This window comes from Westerdykella ornata, assembly GCF_010094085.1.
Source record: "Westerdykella ornata strain CBS 379.55 unplaced genomic scaffold EI97scaffold_27, whole genome shotgun sequence".
Classification (NCBI taxonomy): domain Eukaryota; kingdom Fungi; phylum Ascomycota; class Dothideomycetes; order Pleosporales; family Sporormiaceae; genus Westerdykella; species Westerdykella ornata.
In genome coordinates, this window is record NW_022986877.1 from 125,564 (window position 1) to 146,747 (window position 21,184).

The following is a 21,184-nucleotide window of genomic DNA, read 5'->3' on the forward strand; positions in this document are numbered from 1 at the left end:
CGTTGAAAGGCTTACCCTATCTCTAGTCCGAAACACATGTCTTTGTACTACATACAACCGACAAGATCCACTTACTAAGGTATGGCTTCGGCGGTAAGGGGGGCTTGCGAAAGCTTATTTTGACCACGGTCGAAGAAAACGCGAGTGTATGATTTCTCGGATATGGCATCTATGCTCCTTTATCCTGAGGGAACGGTGCTTCGTCTAAGCTCATCTCAGCACCTATCTGTGCAGAATCGCCTGCAAGGTACGTCGAGCATGCTAGAACAAGCTGTGAGGCAGGTAAGTGGGCAACAGAAGTGGGACTACTAGCATCATAAAATATCTCATTTATTTATCTATCTTATCGACCATGCCTTGGATCGAAGAAGAGGGTACAATTGACTTTACACTTTGTGCATCCTCGCCGCAGGCCAGGCCTTTCCAAGGAACAAGCCAATTCACTGATTTTATGATACGTCTGCTCTAAGATACGAATCCGAAAGAATTTGATAGCACAAAAACGCGTCTCCAAAAGATGCCGGAAACCAGGCACCGTAATCCTAAGATAAATATATACCCCCACCAAGCCTGAAATCAAAAAACGCCAAGGGCCATGCAAAAAACTGCGGACGAATTTTTCACATCTTGAAGCCGTGTAAACGGCAGCTAAAAAGTGGGTATAGAGCCGCAGAATCGGCAAAAGGTGTACTACTTATTCCTAATCTCTGACACTGATACCGGTACGCGTGGTAAACATGCGAGTGGCAATGTTCATGGCCATCAACTCCTGGAAGAGCAGCTTGGCGGCGTACGGGAGCTGGATCTGAGAGATCTGCGTCTTGTTGTTGCACGGCCTGCACTCGTAGAGGTTCTTCTTGATTTGTCTGACAGCGTGTTAGTAAATTGCTGAGCTATGAATGGATCATGGGAATGTGGAACTTACGCAACGGGTGTCATCAACCCACAAATGTCGCAGACGTGGACTGTATACGCATCCGAGACCTCGAACAAGCGCTCCTTCAGGAATGCAGCCGCACCATGAGCAATCATGCAATCGCGTTCCATTTCTCCAAAGCGGAGACCGCCATCTCGAGCACGACCTTCCACAGGTTGACGAGTGAGGATTTGCAAGGGCCCTCGGGCGCGTGCGTGGATCTTGTCATCCACCATGTGGCGGAGACGCTGGTAATATGTCGGACCCAAGAAGATCTGAGCACGCAGCTTCTTTCCAGTGTGGCCATTGTACATGACCTCGAAGCCACGTTGCTGGTAGCCATGCTCCACTAGAAGCTTGGACACGCTCTCGACTGTGACATCCGTGAAGGGGGTGGCATCGCCCTCAGCACCCTTGAGAGCTCCAACCTTGGACAACAGACACTCGACCAAGTGTGCGATTGTCATACGAGAAGGAATCGCGTGCGGGTTGATGATGAGGTCCGGCGTCAAACCTTCCCTCGTGAAAGGCATATCCTCTTGGCGATAAGTGATACCTATGGTACCCTTCTGTCCGTGGCGCGATGCAAATTTGTCGCCAATTTGCGGAATCTTGGTTGTCCGTGTACGCACCTTGACGAAGCGGAGACCCTCGGTGTTGGTCGTGAACAGCACCTGATCCACAATCCCGTTTTCCGTTGCACGCAGAGGGGTTGAGACGTCACGCTTGGTATGCAAGATGGTCTTCTGTCCCAGTTCCTGAGCATCTGGAGGAATAGGTGCAGTCTTTCCGATGATGATATCTTCTCCGGAAACACGCACACCAGGGGCAACAACACCATCATCGTCCAACTTGTCGTACGTGCCTCCTTTCATACGCAGCGTGTCGACTTTGGACGGCTTCTCGAACTGCTCCAGAACATTGACACCGATCCGCTTCTCCTGCTCCGTGTAGGCGCGATAGAACAGACTGCGGAAAAGGCCTCGATCGATACTACTCTGGTTCATAATGACGGAATCTTCTTGGTTATACCCGGAATAACAGGCAATTGCCACAATAGCGTTCTGGCCAGCAGGTAGCTCACGGAATTTCAAGTATTCCATAGATCGAGTGGTCGCCAGTGGTTTTTGAGGATAGTACAGAACGTTCATCATTGTCTCCATGCGCAAGGCGTAGTTCGTGAGAGCGACGCCCATGGCTTGCTTGCCCATTGCGGACTGGTAGGTGTTACGGGGCGACTGATTGTGGTCCGGGAAAGGAATGATACTGGCACAGATACCAAGAATCATACTGGGGTGAATTTCGCAGTGCGTATATGTTTTGACGGACGGATTGGGTTTGGGCTTGATTCGCTTGTGGCGGTCCGGTGCTGATGTTTCCGCTGGCGGGATACCTTGCATCAGTTCTCGATGTTCGTCGAGATCCTCGGGCGTCATGATAATCATGGCAGTCTCTTCTTCCTCAGCATCCAGATATTCCACCACACCATTGTGGATGAGGCCTTTCCAGCCAAATTTGACCGCATTGGTATCCTCATCATTCATACCGGACGTATCAATATCTCGGTCCTCCAGAAGCTTTTGGATATGACCCTTATTGAGCACCAAGCTTCCCCTGTTCGGCTTGGCGTAGTCCGTTTCCACCACGAAGAGCGGTCTCATGACACGCCCGGCATCTGTGAAAATCTTGAACTCTCGGTCGCGGATATCACGGATCAAGCTCATCTCATATGAGAGAGTGCCATTGCGTCGTAGCTCCTGGACGACCTTCACCAGCTGAGAAGGGTTCGAGTGCACGCCGACCCAGACGCCATTTACGAACACCTTGGTGGCTGTCGGGTTCTGTACAGGATCGTACTCCTCAAGAAGTTCCATGTTCCGCTGGCTCATGAAATCTGTGATGGGCGTACTCTCGCTACCAACACTGACGTAGCACATGAGCGACAAGTTCTTCACCAGACCACACGCCTGCCCTTCTGGAGTCTCGGCAGGACAGACCAAGCCCCAGTGAGTATTGTGTAGCTGGCGCGGCTTTGCCAGTTTGCCATCTCGACCGACAGGTGTATTAGTTCGGCGCAGATGCGATAGCGTCGAAGCATACGTGTATCGGTTGAGCACCTGAGAAACACCGGCCTTAGCCGACGCTGCCTTCTTCTGGTCGCCCCAGTTTCCAGTCGCAAGGGAGTACTTGAGGCCGTTGGTGATGATGCTGCCCTTCACACCCATCTGAATGTTAAACTCCTGATTGTTTTCCACACATCTCTGGAGATACTTGAACAGATCTTTTGTGAGCTTGAGGAATAGAATCCGGAACAAGTTCGCAATCAAAGGTCCAGCAAGGTCCAATCGCTTCTTTCCAAAATGATCTCGGTCATCCTCATCCCTACGGCCGAGAACACATTGGAGCAGGCGGTGGATCATGTATCCGAAGAAGAAAGCTTTCTTGGTCTCCTGCCCTTCCCTCTGGGAGATGTGAGGGAGGAATTCACGCTGCATGATGGCTTTCGCAAACTTGAGTCGAGCATCCCTTGTACCGGTGTTATTTCCGCGCCTTGCAATCCAGTCCAACGCAATCTCGCGTTCCTGGATTGTCAAGCCCTCCTCAATGCTGGGTTTGAGTAACTCCAGCATCTGCGTGTCGTTCTTATCATAAACAATGTGATTAAGAATGTCTTCATCCGAGATGACGTTCAAAGCGCGGAATACTATGGCCATGGGGACATCTGTCTTGATGTAAGGCAGCATAGCATAGCAGAAAGGCCCTGGTGTTCGCTTCTGTATCAGGGAGTTTTCAGCCCATTTGATGTTGAAGGTGGAGATGAGGCGGGTGCCCTTCTCAACTGCGCTGCGAATCTCCGCTGTCCAGGGGATAGGCCCTTGCTTCTTCCGAAACACCTGTACGATGTTCGCGGCGCTCCGCTCCTGAGCGATCAGAACCTTCTCACTGCCGTTGATAACGAAGTATCCGCCCTGATCGTAGGGGCATTCGTTGAGTGCGAAGAGCGCTTCATCTGTTTGGTTCCTCAACCAACACAGCTCGGACCGGAGCATGACTGGCAACTTTCCAATGAACACCTTCGCCTCAGCGTCTCCCATATCACCAGTGTCTTCAACCTCCCACTTCACTCCCGTCCGGACCCCTCCTATGCCTTCAATCTCTTCGTCATCGTCGTCCCCATCCGTCATGCCCACCGGGGCTTCCCTGGCAACGCTAACTTTGCTAGTGATATCGGCCAACATGGCCCCAGAGTATGTGAGATTCCGCAGGCGTGCTTCATGGGGGTACAATGACTGTGTTGTCCCATCGCCTTCCGTATGGCTCGGACGGGCCAGGAAGACGCGGCCGAAAGAGATCTGGTACCGGCGTTTGAGAATGGGAGAGCCACCGTCATCGGGATTATAAGGGGTGTTCTGGTCGAGGATTACATTGCCGTTCTCGCGAACAATATCCTGGATGGTGTTGCGGGTGAATTCATCATAGGAATCGAGCTGCTGAGAAACTAGACCCTTGGTATCGAAAAAGGAAGTGATGACGGTCCAGCAGTCTTCAGCCGTGATTATGGGGTCATCTTCGTCATAGTATTCATCCTCCACATCGTATTCGTAGTCGGCCATGGTGGCGGATGCTCCAGGGTGAGCAATAGTTGAATGTCCAACCCTCCAGAGATCTACAGGCGGCTCGCGCTATGTAATCGCTCTTCTGCTCTTCTCAGTTCTGCCTCGATATGCGCAACTGGGTGTCGTCCTTGTATGTCGCCCGGCGATCTCGCGCGACGTGGATGGATCTCGAAGGCCGCCCAGGTGGCGGGGAGGTCTGACAATGGCGACACGACCAGGCGCAGGCGAGCGCGGAGGTGAAGGAAAGCCGGCGATGCCACTAGCTTCACCGTAATGACGCGAGCCACACTCCAGGGGAATGCAGTTGGTGCGGTGAAGGGGAGTGAGTTGGAGATGGAGCTCCCTGCCGGCGCGTTTCGAAGTTTCAAAGCAGCGGCGAGACAGCTGCCAAGACCGGAAGTTCGCCAAGGCTAGTCCAAAACAGACTAGCGGTCCCTACGACCTTTGACATTTCTTTGAACCTCTTGTTGACCTCGACAGACATTTCATTCTTATACCACCACCTTTATCCGCGCCTTCGCTACGAGCTGGACCTGCCCACCAAGAATACAAGTCGGCAAAATGGCGCGGCGGCATCCGTCAAGGCTTGATCAAGCTATGCCTCTTCACCCAGCTAACTGGCAGTGCTCCATGCGTAATAACCATTGGGTATACAATAGGGCTCTACTCAGCACTGATCCGGTATTGAGGTGGCAGTACCTCTGTATGCACAGCATGGCAGCATCCTACTCGCAATTCTCATTACCTTCATTTCTTCTGCTTCAAGTGCAGGCTTAGCGTCCCTAAACTGGTGATATCTGCAACACAGCAAAATAACACCTGGATAGAATATTCGTCTAGTCTCAGTTCGTTTTATAATCCGCCCTTTCCTTTGGAACACTTTTTAGCCTGCTTGCCCAAGAAGTTGCCCGCGGTCCAACCACGCGTACCACCAAGTGTAGGCTATTCCTCGGCGTTCTCGATGGCCACTCAGGATGTTGACGGAGACTTGAAAAGGCGTATTGCTGATGATAGATTCGGTGGGTTGTAGGCAGTGGACGCCATGCTCGTCAACATCAATGTCATGCAAGAATCCAAGCGTGCTTCACCACTACCAGTCAGACATTGAGTCCCAGAGCTACCAGTGCCTGGCTCACCTTCTCCTACAGTGGATATCCTTGATGCACTCGTACGCAGTAGCTATCATCAGGGTCTTGCGGATGCGTCGTGCACTTTCTAACTCGGGCAAGTTACCCCGCAACCAACAAAGGATTGCCGCACGTACTCGCCACTGGCAGCATTGGATTCTCGCAGACGAATACTCCTCTAATATCATCAAGTACGCAGTATACAGGATCGCAGTAACGTGAGGTCAGACCGACAGGCCTACCTACGCCGGGTTCGTGGAGGACAAAGGAAAGACCACGAACTTACTACTTAATTATGTACTGTTAACAAGTACCTACCGGAACAACCTCGCAGAAGAAGGGCACTCAGCGAATCAAGTGATGAGGGAGGTGTTGAAGATTGGCAGGACAGAGTTTACGAAATCTGCCAACAATAATTCTTGTAATTCCGCTTTTCGCTGGATCACTTCACTGAAGCGGCAGGTACCTGGTATACCCTCGAGCAGGACATCTCCGACGGTTGTCTGATAGGTCCGGCAACTCGCAAACATACCGCGGTGCAGGTCCTTTCATGGAAGATAGGCAGGCGTCGCTCAAGAGATCGTCGCGCGAGCAGAAAAGCGGTGACTTATTCCGCAGCCCGCAAGTTAGTGTGAATATGGGCTACTGGTTTTGAAAAATTGAAAAACTGAAAACCCGACAGCAGTCCTTCAAGCATTGATGGAAAGGTGGGAGGGTGGGCAAGAGAGACTGGGAGCTGCTTCGGTGGTATACCCTTTGCTCCGTGCTCCGAGTGTGGACCACTTGGTGAATCTCATTGTACCAAAGTATTGTGTACTGTGTAAACCGCAGTAGGTATATGCGGTTGAACGTCATCGTCTGACAAAGACTGGTGATACCTACCTAGGTAAGATCGTGCGGGTCGGAAATGTCCGAATCATACCGTACAGACTCTGAGCAAGAGATGAGATGTTGAGACGTCAAACGGCAATGCGGCGTGCAGTACGGAGTACGAGGTTTCCGAGTAATAATATTATACACACTAACAGTAGTAGTAAGATTCAGCTGACATGTGCAAGTTGTCTTGGTCAGGTTGGTTCATCAGAAGGCTGGCGACTGAACCGCGCCGTGAATGACGCAAGGATGTGGCAGGAAGACTCGTTTTGCAGTCGATCAAGCAGATTTGAAGGGCTTGGGGAGTCGGGTTGGCGGCAAAGAGCGGCTCGTCGTTGTTGAAGATGTGCTGGAGATGAAACGGGGAGGGTCCATTTAATAAGTACATTGTCCCATTATAGCAAAAGAGGCAGCAGATACTCGGGCCTCCGCTCCATACAAGGGGCGTTCCATGTGACCCGGCAAGGCGGACGTCGCAACATGCGGCGCAGGGTCCAAAGTCGCGCAGATCTCACTGGTAACTGGGGAGAGGAAAAAGCAGGGCGTGCGGCACGAGGTAGGCAGGTGGCATGAATCCTGATGATGCAGGCGGCTGGCAGGAAGGTGGATTCACGCTTCAGGGCATTCTTTTCCAAGGTTGCTCAACGGGGGGCGGGTTTCAGCAAGGCGGAAGGCAGCCGTTGAGCAGCTTTTCGTCACGCGTATGATTGTTACACAGTATTTACCGGAGTACGGGTCTGACTTGCCTAACCTTGGAACCCCCTGCTGCGTGGGGATGCCAAGGCCAATCCATAACGCATTGAGATTGGCGGCCGGGTGATGTCATTGCTTGCCTCATGCCTCAGCAACCGCCGATCAACTACCAATCTTTCTCCTGTCCGGCCCTGAATTTGCCCTGAGAATTGCCCTCCTGCCAACACCGGGCTTCGATGAAAACGAAACAATGCCCTTACTTGGGGGCTGGGAACCCGAGAATCCCCATGGCAGCTGCGGCTGCTTGTTGCAATCCCTCTTCCCCCTCCGCCTGTCGGTCTCACTCGCACAGCCAAACCCGCCATATCCACCGCCTTGATAGCCGGTTTAGTCCACCGCGCCGAGCACGTCGATCGACGAGACAATCTGTATCACACTGCCTGCCCGTCCCGTAACCGTTCTCCGTTTCTCCTTGGTTGGGCAATATAACCTCCCATCATCAAACAACTCCCCCCGTCCCAGGCGCACTTCTCCCATCAGCTCGTCCTGAGTCCTCGCCTTCAGCAGACCACCTACTAGCAACCACGACCGAGTACTAGCGGCGGTAATAACGCAAGTCGCGAAAATTCCTTCCAAAGGGTCCTCGCCCTGCAGCTGCGGCACCTACTCCGGACTGCGTACTGTTACAGTACGAACAGCCGCCTCGACGGAAGAGATCTACTGTCGATCAGATTGCCGTTTTCGCTGCACAACGCCAGGAGCCTCCACCATATCCCATCACCTTCAGCGAGCGCACCTGGTTGACCGGCAACCGGCACCCTGCCCACTTTTCCTAATTCCTCCATTCCTTCATCATCCACCTCGTTGGCAAGGGTCTGTCGTCACTCTTGTCCCAAAGCAGTAAAGGTTGGTTGTGGACCCTGGCACTACTGCGTCGGTAGCGTCACGCTGTCCGCTGCCCATCCCGCTCCCTCTTGGCGCCCGCCATTCGACTTGACCTCGCGCTTTTCCCAGCTCCCTCTCCTCGTGAGCCTGCACTTCGCTGCCCAGCGCCGGCTAGCGACTCGAGCGTGTCCTCGACCACGCCTGCGGCCCCCAGTACCCATCCATACCTTACTCTGTACTTCCTGAGCCGCAGTTGTTTCCGCCTCTCTACCGCACACCCTTCCAGCTGCACAACATGTCGGCGCCCGTCGCAGCAACTGCCTCGCCAGCTACAGCCCCACAGGAAGCCGCCGACTACCGGCCGACACTGGCCCCCCGTGGCCAGACAACTTCGTCGTCGTCGTCGAGTTCCTCCGTGAGCGAAGCGGACCAACCAACTTCAGAGCCGAACAAGCTCACACGACCGCGTTTGGGGAGCAGGAAGTCCAGTGGCACAATCATAATACCTCGCGACAGCGAGCAGGTCGAACTGAAGGAGGAGGAATATGATGATGGAGACGCAAGAACCATGAGCCCACGGCGTAGCAGTGAGGAGATCGAGAGAATGGGTCAAGAGGCTCGACAAGCACTCATCGAGTAAGTCACTGCTTCCCACCTTGTTCTGCACTATGCCGGAGATGTCAGAGATCCCCTTCTCGAAACTCTTGAAGTACTTGAGTGAGCGATAACGCTTGCTGTCGCCCTCAGTGCGCTTGTAAAACCCTTTCTTTTCGTGCACCGGCTTACCCCTCGCCAAGTCCTCTGTGGACTCCAGAACTGACAGCCTTCGCCAGGCAAGCAAAAGCCCTTCAACAGAGCCTCATGCAGATCGTCGACCGCGTCGAGATTGTCAAGTCGGAACACGAGAAACTGGAAGGAGGCAACAAGTTCCTACAATCGTGAGTTACCATCCTGCCCCTACACCCCTCCACCTAAATACTAACTGAGGCCAGGTACATTGGCGAGCTCATGCAGACGAGCAAAATCACCTCCGTCGGCGCCCCGAAGGCCAAAGGCAAAGGCAAGGTTCGCGCTATGAAATAGGAACCAGCGCTAGCATTTCCACTTCCCGCAGCACGACGCTGTCAGACTCCGTGGAGCTGATCCTAGCAGCCTCTTGCCTCTCCAAACCGCACACTGAGACGACTTGAGCAAACAAAACCATCACGGCCTGACCATGACTGCACGTAGTCGCTTGCGGCTTAACAACGCACACACACACATTTTGTTCTTTACGAGCGTAGCATTTAACGGCACTGGGCGGGTCCATCGGCGTTGATCCTTCCGTTTCTTTCGACCCATTCCATTGCCTAGGTCGTACTTTTGCTTTCCCCGGTGGGAATGGAATTTCAGGACCCTATCGACTGCATACCAAGAAAAGATCGCGTAGACTGCTTTTTTCTCTTCGCCTTTTATGTCTTAATATCCGACATCACTGCCTATTGCAGTCTTTTTGCAGCTGCTCATTTTTCGGGGGTATCACGGCAGTTCTCTATGCTCGGCCTCCCTATCCGACGGTAATATGGCGAACCTTGGCGTTTTCTGGAGTTTTATAACAACATGGCATGCGTCGCCGTGTTGTTCGTCACCATGTCCTTAGTTTCTTCGTCGTGGAGGGCTTGCTCGTCAATTCAATTTGATTGGTTGAGACCTATCCATTTCCGCTTCCTACCTCTATCAAACTGTCCAGGTTAGATATCGGAGCGTTGTACGTACTTGCGTCTCTTATTCGTCTTAGCTCGCCAACGGTCATCTTTGAAGGTCGGGCTCGTGGGAAGGAGATCCGGGAGGAACGGCAGATGCCCACATGGAGAGCGGTTCGAAAGGGACTGGACTAACAGAGAGGCCGTGTTATGGTTGTTTTTCGATGCCAGCTGGTCCCTCCAATGTTCTGGAGGGAGGTTTTGGTCGGGTCGGTTTTGAGCATGATGTCCCAAAATCAAATTTATTCTACACAATCTGTACACAGCACTTACTGTAGGCATGGGTGGTGTGATGGTGGTGCGTTGCTTTGCCTCCACCGTTTTTCGTAGCCCTGGCTCTGCTTTCATCCTTTTCGGATTGCGTATTTCTCATTCTAGGGCCCCGGGACAGGTCGCTGGTGACTTGGTATACACAGTATAGCACTGTACGCAACCTTGCTCTAATTGACGCCATGCTCGCCTCGGTGAGGTGGTGGTTGATGGATGATGGATACGTCTGATCCGATCACCACTCTGGAGTACACGGTAAAGACAGGGCAGGTAGACCGAAGAACCACCATCTTCTTTCTATTCCATATTTTAAATATTTCCTGCAAGGGGTGAACGAGAATCATCATGTCAGGTGAACAAAACAATGGGTTAGCAAGATATATATCCGGTTCCATCTCTCCCGCACGTGTAACCGCGATGGATGAATGGATCCTCGACCGTGATGAATTGGGCTTCTCCTCCTCGGCTCTGTCAAGAAACGGCACCGGAGGACATGATGACACATTAAGAGGATGTCAATCGTCTCCCAATATCAAAACTGCACTTCCAGCACTTTTCTCTCCCCACACACAAACACACACACAGGCATATATCCAGGACGAAAGCTCACCCTTCTCACAGTCACAAAGAAAATCTTTCTAGTATCACTACGTGTACACATACACACAAAATACAGATGCTGCGAGTCACTCCCCACGCTCCCTCCACTCACTACCTCCTACTTCTACCCCGCCCTCTTTATACACCACTCTCACTCTCCTCCACACGTCTATGAAAAGTTCCTGCTCATATCCGCCCTGACCCTCTGGTAGTCCAAAAGCCCTTCAATCTGTCCCACGGCACTGATGGCAATGTCGCGATCCCAGAGCTTCCGCTTGGCGAAATCCATCACGTCCTTCTCCGTGATGGCGCCGACGACGCGCTCAACCTCCTCGGGCGATAACCGGCGGCCCGTGGTGATGATCTGGCGGCCAATGTCCTCGGCGACGGCGGTCGTGCCGTCCAGAGAGAGGAGGATGGAGGCCTTGAGCTGGGCCTTTGCACGCTCGACCTCGGCTGGGGTCACAGCCATGGAGAGGCGCGACCATTCGCGGAGGGTGAAGTGCACCAGGTCGTCCACACGGGTGGGGGTGCTGGAGACGAGGTAGATACCCCAGAGACTATGGTTACCGTTAGTACGTCATTGGCATGCCACGAAATCCAGAAGCACTTACCCCGTGTCCGAGTAGCTGGTGGAGAAGCTCATGAAGCTGTTGGCGAGGCCGTTGGCCGAGACAAAACTGCTGAGCCTGCTGCCAAGGTAGGGAGAGTGGCCCATGGCGCGGTCCCAGTTACCGACGATGGCCTGGGTGACCAGTGCGGTGAAGTAGTCGTCATCCTTCCAGCTGACACCCTCGACAGCAATGGCAATGTTGGCGGTGCCCAAGGTATCGTCCCGGATCCTGACCTCGGAGCCGACGAAATCGGGCTTAGCCTTCTGCTCCTGAGCGACAACCTTGGCGGAGTAGTCGACGGGCTCAGACGGGAGGTTGGCGAAGTATTTCTCGGCAAGATCGACGAGCTGCTGGTGGGGGACACCACCGGCGCCAACAAGAACCATGCGGTCGGCCGTGTAGTTGGTCTTGATGTAGTTCTCTAAGTCGGAGCGCTGGATGCTCTGGATGTTCTCCTTGGGTCCCAGAATCGTGCGGCCCAACGGCTGACCCTGGAAAGCGGTGGCATGGAGATGGTCGAAGACAACCTCCTCAAGCTGCTTGTCAACCTCCTCCTGTTCGCGCAGAATGACATCGCGTTCGCGCTCGATGGCCTGGGGCTCGAGCTTGGAGTTCTGAAGGATATCTGCAAGAATGTCGACAGCGGCAGGGACATCCGAGTTGAGTGCCTTGGCATAGTAGACGGTGTTTTCGCGCTATCGCTTTCCATCAACATACATCCTGTAACATCTCAAGTGTTGAGAGGCAACATACCGAGGTGTAGGCGTTAAGGTGGCCGCCCATGTTCTCTATCTCAAGCTCCAACTGTTGCTGTGTGCGCTTCTGGGTGCCCTAGTTGCCATTAGCCTTCCATTCCATCCCATCCCACTCATAGCAGCCATGTATTCGTACCTTGAAAGCAAGGTGCTCCAGGAAGTGTGCCGTTCCATTGGTCTTGTCTGTTTCCGCTCTGCTTCCGGCATCGATCCAAACACCGACGGTCGAGGTCTGCGCCCACGGGGAGTGCTCGGTAGCGATCTGCGCAGAGGTCAATTGCTCGTCCTACAGCTCTTCGAGGGCCGGGCCTACCGTGAAGCCATTCTTGAGAGTGGTAGACTCGGTCCGGGAGCCGTAGGTCACTGGTGTCGCAAGGCCTCTGGTCAAGGGCGAGGCGTTCTTCGCCTTGACGGCATTGATGGCGGCTTTGCTGCGCAGACTCTGCTGCAAGTTCAATGCGAGCCGCCGGGAAGCCATTGCGTTCGCTCGGGGTCTGGTCGGAGAGCGAAGAGATGGAGGGATGGGCGTGATGGTGTGGATGAGGTGTTTGGAGCTGTCGTTGCTTGGCCAAGTGAGGTTGTGAGGATTTGATGCCAGGTGGTCCGAGCGCCGTCGGCGGTAGATTCCGGAAGACCCGACGTCTGAGTATCTGATGGTGATGGCTGATGAAATAATGTGAATAAAACAAGCTTGTATTAGGTGGGAAAGACCTTCATCGCCAGTAGAGCTCTATTTAGATTCTGGCCCAGACGACACCTTCCCAGCTGTGCATGGTCCTGGTTTCACTGTTGCAACTATCTGAAGTCAAGATATCTGTGTACATAGATCATGACAGGCGCAGACGAACGCTGCAACACCGGTCAACAACACAATTGGTCTTGACCAAGGGAATAATATGCATTTAGATATACGGATTCTGTGTCAGGCAAATCTACAGAACAAATGCACCAAAACACATACGTTCTAACAATCCACCACTCTGTCGACCATTCCCATGACCTCTCCAACCAATCACAAGCCCCGCAGTAAGCGGCACTTTCTCAGAACCTCGGGAACAAGCCTCATCCCATAGATCCGCACCCGTCAACCCACTTCTCGAACATCAACCTACATCACCAACTCTTCCCCGCCAGCCCATTGCCTTCGTCGTCGCCCTGCCGCCGGCACCCACCCCCTCGCAATGGCCTCGCTCCTCCGCCCCAGCCTCCTCAGGCAAGGTCCCGCCGTCGCCGCACCATCATCCCGCTTCCTCTCCACCGTCACACGGCAAACAGCTCTCCGCCCGGGAGCTCTCGCTGCTTCATGGCAGAAGCCGACGACGACGACGCAGCGCGTAGCGGCATTCCACGCGACGCAGAGGCAGCAGATTCTCCCGCCGCTGCCGCAGAAGATCCAGGGTACGGCCAACGATCCCGTGCCTGTGCCGGCGCCGGAATATGTGCATGGAAGCTATCACTGGACGTTTGAGAGGTATGACTCTCTTTGTAATTCTCGAAATGGAAAAGCTCGATCCGTCTTCTTCGTAGAGAAAGAATTGGGAAGCTTTGAGATTGAATTGTCATTGCGCTGCATTTACTCCATGAAGCGAGAGCTAACATTAAAAACCCACCAGACTGGTCGCCACAGGTCTCATTCCCCTCACCATCGCCCCCTTCGCTGCCGGCTCTCTGAACCCCCTCACCGATTCGATCCTCTGCGCCCTCCTCGTTATCCACTCCCACACCGGCTTCGAGTACGTATTGATTTCCCATTCCCTTCCCTAGTCACGAAGGATCATTACATGCCAATTTGGGCAAATCCCGAACTACCTCCCATCAACAGCAATCATAGCTCCTCGATTCCATCTCTGGACAGAGGATTGGAGAAATGACAAGGCAATGCTAACACACGAACAGATCCTGCATCATCGACTACTTCCCCAAGAACCGCGTCCCCAAGACCCGTGCCGCCGCCATGTGGGCCCTCCGAATCGCAACCGTCACGCTGGGCGTAGCTTTGTACTCGTTCGAGACCAACGATGTCGGCATCACTGAGGCCGTTTCCAGGCTCTGGCACGCATAGAGGGACATTGAAATGATTTTCTCTTTGCCTGGCCGTATCAGGGTATAGTGTCCGTACTGTGTATATCAATGCAAGAGCGCTGTTATTCTTGGCAGGGGTTCAGCAAGGGAAAAACCATCGAAAGTTGGGTTAGTAGAGGAGATGGGGAAATTTGAGAGCAGTCGAGGAGAGGGCCATGCATGGGTCTTGTGGGGGTTTTCTGTATTGTATTAGGTTCAGCTATATGCAATGCCAATGTTTCGATTCCGAAGCCGGGAAACGCGGAGTGTCGTGCCCAAGTGTCGAATGCTCTCACTTCATCGATTGAGGCTGGAGCATTCAGTGACCTGTCGGAGGAGACGAGTAGTGTACCCACAACGTACAACGGGTATAAGGGCTGGAGAGACCACCTCCGAGGCGTACGAAGATGTCTATGGTGAATAATGTGTAGAAAGCACTATCTGCAGAGCTGGAGGTACAAGTCGTCCTTTTGAAGTCGCGTGGTTCCAATATGCGGAGCACGTTTGATCATGTATTCAGTGCCCGAGAAAGCACATAGTCACCCCTCCGTGTTTTCACCCACAGTCGTGCAGCTAAGAGATGACAGAATACCCCATAATAATCCGTGTAAACCTGGCTTTTATCTCCCATCATGTCGACGGCTTGACATCGGTAAGCTCCGGTGACCGGAAAGTCGTACGACGGAAGCTCGCGGCACGCATCTAAACATCATCCGCCTCTTCAGCCTCGTCCAACTCGTCGGGATGCTCCAGCTGAGACCAGTCCCTTGATTGCTCTGAATCGGACATATCCTCGCCCTCGAGACCAAGCGCTTCGTTGATGATCTCATCCATCAATCTTCTCCGAGAGAAGATACTGCGATCAGTTTCCCCCTTGCCTTCCATTCGCCATCGATCCCATGGAGTAGGTGCACCTTCTTTTCGGAACCGAAGACCAAATGTTTCTCTCATTTGCCGGCGCGTCATCTCGAGGTCCTCCATGCACGAATGCATAAACTCATCCCTTTCCTTCTTCACGTCCAAACCCAGCACATCAACCGACGCAGGGGTCAACCATCCCAGCCAGGCACCGAGTCCTATAGAAACTGGTCTGCAGTGACCTAGGGAACAGAAACAGTTCGTAAAGTCTACCTCCACGTAGTCCAAGCCACCCTCAAAATCCCTAACTTTGCCTTGCATAGTCAGCATGCCATCGAATGTAGCCTCCATGATGCCCTCATGGATTTCGTCGTAGATTTCAGTTTCGGTGCATTCGTTAAATGACGGCATGTCCATTAGCTGCTCCCTCATGGCCCAGTCGTGGTGATCCATGTAGCCAAAGTGACTAGAGAGTCTTTGGTCCACGGCGAAACTGATGTTCTTGATGTACTGAAGCCCATTCTTCGAGAAGAGGGGTCTCTCCAGACGCTTTCGGAGGCATTCGGAGCGGTGAACGCAAGTTTCAGCAGAGAACGGTGGCGAGAAATGCCAAAGGATGGGCAACACGAAAAGGTTCTTCGAAAGGTAGATTGGTTCTGCTTCGCGGTGGACTTGCTTGCACACCCGGAACAGATGCAGTTCTGGTTTGCGAAACATCTTGAAACCCCTGCAGCGTTTGCCGTTGAGGATGTCATGGCGGTCCGGACTGTAGAAGACCTTGCCCACTACAACGACTTCCTCGTATATCATGACACGTATTTCTGTTGGCAGGTCCAGGAAGCGGAAACCGGCCCCTGTCTCGCCCGGCTGTCCCGGACCAGGCTCGGTGACTACTTCTCCGTGGGCTGCATGGCCAACATCCGCTTTGATAGTTCCCAGAGTAGCGGAGACGGTGATGGGAAGGCCTGCAGAGGAGCTGTATGACTGCTGTTTACGGAGACGTGGAATGAAACCGTCATGATGCAGAGGGTTGGGGCGCTCGATCTTGGATGGTGTAGAACTCCCCATCTTGGAAAAAAGAGGGGAGTCAGTTGCTGAAGAAGGTTAACCTTTGAAACAAGAAGAGTAGAGAACAGAGCAAATACGGAAATTTACCTGCTTGAAGCGATACGGTGTCTCTGGCGAATCACTGTTGCTCTTCTCGTGACACCTCAATAGAGGAAGCAAAAGCTGCTGAGGAAACAAAAGCTGCTGTTGAAGACGCTTTCTCCACACGTAACGAGACGTTGTAGACGGAATGGGGTTGTGAGAAGTAAGAGGGGTGGTGTGAGACAGCGGTGCAGGTGGGGAAGGAAGTTGCCTGCCTGACGCGACGAGGAAGGCACGCGTTGTCACGCGTCCCCAGCCGGACTAACGAGGCAGGGACAACTCTTGACGTCAACAATGACAAGATGAATCAGAAACAACGCCCATGCACTCGTGGTAATTCTGACCTTAGTTGGATGGCTGTCATTACAGTCAAATGAAAGAAGTGGCTGCACAGTATCGTTGAGACAGAAATTGATATTGAACGGAATCAAGCGACCCCTTCGTGCATACATATACCTCCATATATCGGTACAGACGAAATAGGAAGAGAATCGAGGTGAAAGCGGACATATGGTTTGAGTATAGTAATCTGATCAATGGTGGTGAGTCAAGTTGGACAGACTGTGGCTGGCATGTAGCGAACCACTATAGAAGATAGGACATGTGGGACACTTTTCAATGATACCATACGCATTGCTGCAGCGGGAATGGGCTGAAGAAAGTAGCGAATGAGTATCTTAAGCTTCTGTGACAGAGGCTACCAAAACATGATCAAACTCTTCACGATTGAAACCGAATGAGGCTACGTCTCCCTAAATATCCCTACATATCTCTTCAACCAACCTCGATGAAACGAAAAGGGATGAAAGACAGCAGACTTCTGAATCGCCATAAGTGGAAAAGTTTCTGCTGCTTAAGTGTGCCAGAACCTTTGGGCGAGAGACACGCCTCCGTTCCATAGATCTTGAGCAGAGAGAGAAGCTATATGCCAGATATGTCGCTGACAAATCTTGCAAATCGCCATCCGAAAATATGCCAGAATGAATTGCTGCCGCATCAGGGGAGAATTGCTTTAGCATTCAGCGAGCTCCAGTATCATTCCTCATCTGAGTCCATCCCCTCTTCATCTGTGTCCACTTCTCCCTCGCATGATTCGCCGTCGTCTTTGCAGCTCGGATCAGGAGTCTCCGCCATGTAGGAGTCCCACTGGCTTTTGTCGCTCCTCTTCACAAACCGAAGTCCATGCTGTATTCGCAGATTCTGATGAGTTAGGCCCCTCCTCCGAGCGATGGCAATGAACTGCTCCCGCTCCGCTCTGGAGCACAGGCCTTTCACGATAAGGGTCGATGGATCAAGAGTAGAGATCCAGTAGCCAATGTCAACCATGTCCATTGGCCTGCATTCCCCTAAAAGGCAGTAGATATTCGTGAAGTCGAGCTCGACGTAATTCAGGGTGGTCCTGAAGTTTGACAGTTTATCCTCAATAAACCCCCAGTCAAATTGGCGATTGACTTCTAAAGCTTCATGCATTTCCTCGAGTTTCTCCTGCTGTGTTAGTTTTGCGAACGGCCTCTTTGAAGCAAAGCTATGCCACTCATTCCGCGATATGGTCCAATAGTAATTGTTGAATTTATCCCAACTTGTCCGACAAACTTCGAAATCAATCCCAAGGCTGACATTCTTGATGAGTGAGAGCCCCGCTTCTGAGAAGAGGAAACGAGACGATGAGGTACCCCCAGGGGAGCGGAAAGGGGAGTGCTTGAACCAGTCGACGGGAAGGACGAACAGATTTTTAGCCAAATAGATAGGCTCAGCCTCAGCGTGAATTCGCTTGCAGACTTTTAGAAGCTGCAATTCAGGTTTCTTGAATGACTGATAATTGTCACACCGTTCACCGTTAGAGAGGTCATAATCAGTGGGCGTGTAGAACACCTTCCCCACGACGAGCACTTCCTCATAAATCATAAATCGGATTTCCAAAGGAAGGTCCAGAAACCGGAAGTAGGCTTGTCGCTCCGGTAATGGCGCATTCTTCACGGTCCTGAAGATCGTTGGTATGAGTGATGCTGTCGAAGCCCTGCCATCGAAACTCTTTGGCCGAAACCAGGCTGAAGGCCTGGGAATTGTGATAGTGAAACTGAGATATTGCTCATTGTTCAGACTCTTTGATCCTTCTGGGCAGGCACCCGCGGCTGTTACTCGCAATGGCGCTCCATCCCTGACTTTGGACAATGAGGAACCCATAGTGGAGGATTTTGAATACGTTGAATCGGAAACGGGCAAATGAATTCTGAAATCAATCAGTCATCCGAGCGAAAAACACGCTGTCCAAGACGCCATACCTTGAGAAATCCTGTGTCTTGTGACTACTGGAATATTCTGGAATACGTTAAATGTCGGAAACTGGGAAACTTCAGTCTGACATCAGACATCCTAGTGAAAAACACGCCATCCAAGCCGCCATACCTGGTGAGATCCTCTGTCCTTGTGACTCCTAGATTGCCCTTCGAGCTTAGCAGTATCGATATGAGAAGGGGGAATGGAAGTGCAAGAGCAATCAATGGAGGAATCAGCTCTATTATACTCTCTCTCTCAAGCAAAGTGAGAGAGTAGACAGCGGAGAGAGCCTCCGCCGAAGTGAGAGAAGTCGACGAGAGGGAAGCGGTGAGATGATAAGAGGCAAGGTGAAGATAGGATTATCGGTACCCGACGTAGGCAGAATTAGATTCACTCACCCCGAGGTGAGTGAGTATCCATATCGTGTGGCTGCCAAATTCGGCGATGGGAAGGAAGCGACGACACAGCCTCGCATCTGCACCGCCATGTCAAATAGCCTCGAGCTACAAAGGCAAGGCGAGAATATCGAACAAAGAAACCCAAATGGAGAAAGAGAACAGCCATGACCGCACAATCACCTGCAGAGGACAAGTATGATATATTCCCATTAGCTTCATAGGACCCAACTCCTGCGAAATGAAACTACTTATCTAGCTACCACTCAGGTATACGCATCCATGAGGTAGAGAAAGACCGACCAAGGAGCGAGTTTGGATATCGATGAACCGGGTGTTGTATGACAGTTTTGGGAATTTCGGATCGTCTAATGAACCACATTGCCTAGAACCCTAGGTAACCCTCCATGCCATGGGAGCAGCGATCCAGACGTTGCTGACCCATTCCAAATGCACCGAACCATAAACCCGTCCACTTTTACCACCAGAGACACTAGAAAACTGTCTAAGCCTTGGCCTCCTCAGTGGCGGCAGGTGCGTCTTCCTTGGGCGCCTCAGGGGCGGGCTCGGGAGCAGCAGGCTGCTCAGTGGGAGCCTCAGTCTCGGAAGAAGTCCAGAGGGTCTGAACCATGCGTCAGTCATCCTCCGCTTATATAATCAGATACCTGTATACATACCAAGTTATCACGGAGGAGCTGCATGATGAGAGTAGAATCCTTGTAGCTCTCCTCGGACAGTGTATCAAGCTCTGCGCGCCGTTAGCTAGGCACATGTTTCTCACAGGGTATCACTTACCAGCAATAGCATCGTCAAACGCCTGCTTGGCCAGCTGGCAAGCCTGATCAGGGGAGTTCAAGATCTCATAGTAGAACACCGAGAAGTTCAGGGCCAAGCCAAGGCGGATGGGGTGCGTAGGAGCCAGGCTGGTGGTAGCGACCTCGGTAGCGGCCTTGTAAGCCTCCAGCGACTTATCAGCGGATTGCTGGCGCTTCTCGCCAACAGCGAACTCGGCAAGGTAGCGGTGGTAGTCACCCTTCCTGAATGACAGTCAGCACGAAGTACAGTTATTGAATGAGCGCGATTACTCACATCTTGTGGTAGAACACCTTGGACTCGCCGCTCTCAGCGTGAGGAATGAGGTGCTTATCGAGGCACTCCAGGATGTCTTCGCAGATCTTGGCGAGCTCAGCCTCGATCTTCTGGCGGTACTCCTTGATAAGGGCGACTTGAGCATCGTTGCCTTTGGATTCCTCCTTCTGCTCGATGGATGTGACGATTCTCCAAGACGCGCGGCGAGCACCAATGACGTTCTTGTAAGCGACGGACAGGAGGTTCCGCTCCTCGACGGAGAGTTCCTGGTCTGCAGACGCAACGGCCTTCATGTTCTCAACCATCTCTACATTACGTTAGCAGGAGCGCTACTCGAGTTTTCAAAAGAACCTACCCTCATAGCGCTCGGCCTGCTCGGCGAGCTTAGCCAGGTAGACAGAGTCTTCGTAACCCATTTTGATGATTTTCGACTTCTAATATGATCCGTCAGTAAAAAACTCCAGACGACGCTTGAGCTGACGACACAGAGGCTTCGCGCAGGTTTGGGCGTCCAGCCGCTTCGACCGAACTTAGGGGGTTGGGAAAGGTACGTTGTCCAATTGGCAGCTTGCGAAGCCGATGAAACCTTTCGATTGCCGCCTCGGGGTTGTGCTTATGACTTCGCTGGCGCTGTGAAGTGGCTCAACAGTGGGGCGGTGAGGTGTCGGAAGGGGCCTCCAACAGGGATGCGATCTGAGACGCGAAAGCTAGGCAGACCGAAGGATTATCGCACAACCGGGCAGAACAGACGGGCGTAGCGAAGCCACTCGACGCGAGGTGCTCGAAAGGAGACGGGGTAATGATGGCAATCGAGGGAAGCGGTGAGGCGGTCGTCGAAGCAAGTTGGAGGGCCGATCGGCGGGCTTGAGGGGGAAATGACGAAGGAGAGGGATTGGTACTTACGTGAAGTGGGAACGAGAGGGTGCGGTGAGGGTGGTTAGGAAAACTGGCAAAAGCGGTAGCGGATGAAAGCTAAAGGGGTGGCAGCAGGTTCGGTCGAAGTTTGAAATCGAGGAGGTGATGTGGGGAGGGAGAAGTCGTTGAGGGAGCGAGGCCCTTCTTTGAGGGTCGTCAGGGGCTTGGCACCGTCCGGGACCCCGTGCATGTGGACCTTCACACCTTATCTGGGCTCACGCAAACGCGCGCTTGCTGTACGTTCGCATATGGCTGGTCCTCATTATGAGCAGCAAAAGCGTATTTTGAAATGGAATGCATCTATACTGTTAGAGGCTGGTTGTGTTGTTCTATTCCAGAATCCCTGCC

General features: G+C 52.7%; 7 protein-coding genes across 7 annotated transcripts; 2 read left to right on the forward strand and 5 right to left on the reverse strand.

The window, feature by feature from the left end:
• Positions 1-325: 325 nt before the first annotated feature.
• On the reverse strand, positions 326-4,858 carry EI97DRAFT_469601 (DNA-dependent RNA polymeras-like protein II second largest subunit). The gene is made up of 2 exons (XM_033801718.1): positions 926-4,858; positions 326-866 (listed from the first exon to the last, which is right to left on the reverse strand). The coding sequence occupies exons 1-2, from the start codon at positions 4,528-4,530 to the stop codon at positions 701-703; spliced, it is 3,771 nt and encodes a 1,256-aa protein (XP_033650951.1). The 5' UTR covers positions 4,531-4,858; the 3' UTR covers positions 326-700.
• A 3,548-nt stretch (positions 4,859-8,406) lies between these two features.
• On the forward strand, positions 8,407-9,631 carry EI97DRAFT_480774 (bZIP transcription factor; the record flags this gene model as incomplete). The annotated part of the gene is made up of 3 exons (XM_033802032.1): positions 8,407-8,747; positions 8,945-9,049; positions 9,104-9,631. The coding sequence occupies 3 exons, from the start codon at positions 8,407-8,409 to the stop codon at positions 9,192-9,194; spliced, it is 537 nt and encodes a 178-aa protein (XP_033650952.1). The 3' UTR covers positions 9,195-9,631.
• Positions 9,632-10,564: 933 nt separating this feature from the next.
• EI97DRAFT_469603 (mitochondrial-processing peptidase-like protein subunit beta) lies at positions 10,565-12,647 on the reverse strand. The gene is made up of 5 exons (XM_033801719.1): positions 12,406-12,647; positions 12,229-12,354; positions 12,091-12,168; positions 11,338-12,032; positions 10,565-11,283 (listed from the first exon to the last, which is right to left on the reverse strand). Exons 1-5 carry the CDS (start codon positions 12,568-12,570, stop codon positions 10,893-10,895), a joined length of 1,455 nt encoding a protein of 484 aa, XP_033650953.1. The 5' UTR covers positions 12,571-12,647; the 3' UTR covers positions 10,565-10,892.
• A 561-nt stretch (positions 12,648-13,208) lies between these two features.
• On the forward strand, positions 13,209-14,409 carry EI97DRAFT_436070 (CybS-domain-containing protein). The gene is made up of 3 exons (XM_033799014.1): positions 13,209-13,563; positions 13,706-13,825; positions 13,989-14,409. Exons 1-3 carry the CDS (start codon positions 13,274-13,276, stop codon positions 14,152-14,154), a joined length of 576 nt encoding a protein of 191 aa, XP_033650954.1. The 5' UTR covers positions 13,209-13,273; the 3' UTR covers positions 14,155-14,409.
• Positions 14,410-15,611: 1,202 nt separating this feature from the next.
• EI97DRAFT_353901 (uncharacterized protein) lies at positions 15,612-15,863 on the reverse strand (the record flags this gene model as incomplete). Its single annotated transcript, XM_033794876.1, has 1 exon — positions 15,612-15,863. A coding segment is annotated over one exon (252 nt), but the record flags the coding sequence as incomplete, so codon positions are not given.
• A 1,080-nt stretch (positions 15,864-16,943) lies between these two features.
• EI97DRAFT_503494 (uncharacterized protein) lies at positions 16,944-18,602 on the reverse strand. The gene is made up of 3 exons (XM_033802786.1): positions 18,567-18,602; positions 18,443-18,511; positions 16,944-18,390 (listed from the first exon to the last, which is right to left on the reverse strand). Exon 3 carries the CDS (start codon positions 18,342-18,344, stop codon positions 17,196-17,198), a length of 1,149 nt encoding a protein of 382 aa, XP_033650956.1. The 5' UTR covers positions 18,345-18,390; positions 18,443-18,511; positions 18,567-18,602; the 3' UTR covers positions 16,944-17,195.
• A 735-nt stretch (positions 18,603-19,337) lies between these two features.
• On the reverse strand, positions 19,338-20,337 carry EI97DRAFT_383751 (putative 14-3-3 family protein ArtA; the record flags this gene model as incomplete). Its single annotated transcript, XM_033795929.1, has 5 exons — positions 19,338-19,454; positions 19,510-19,580; positions 19,628-19,869; positions 19,922-20,228; positions 20,277-20,337. The coding sequence occupies 5 exons, from the start codon at positions 20,335-20,337 to the stop codon at positions 19,338-19,340; spliced, it is 798 nt and encodes a 265-aa protein (XP_033650957.1).
• Between the last annotated feature and the right edge of the window lie 847 nt (positions 20,338-21,184).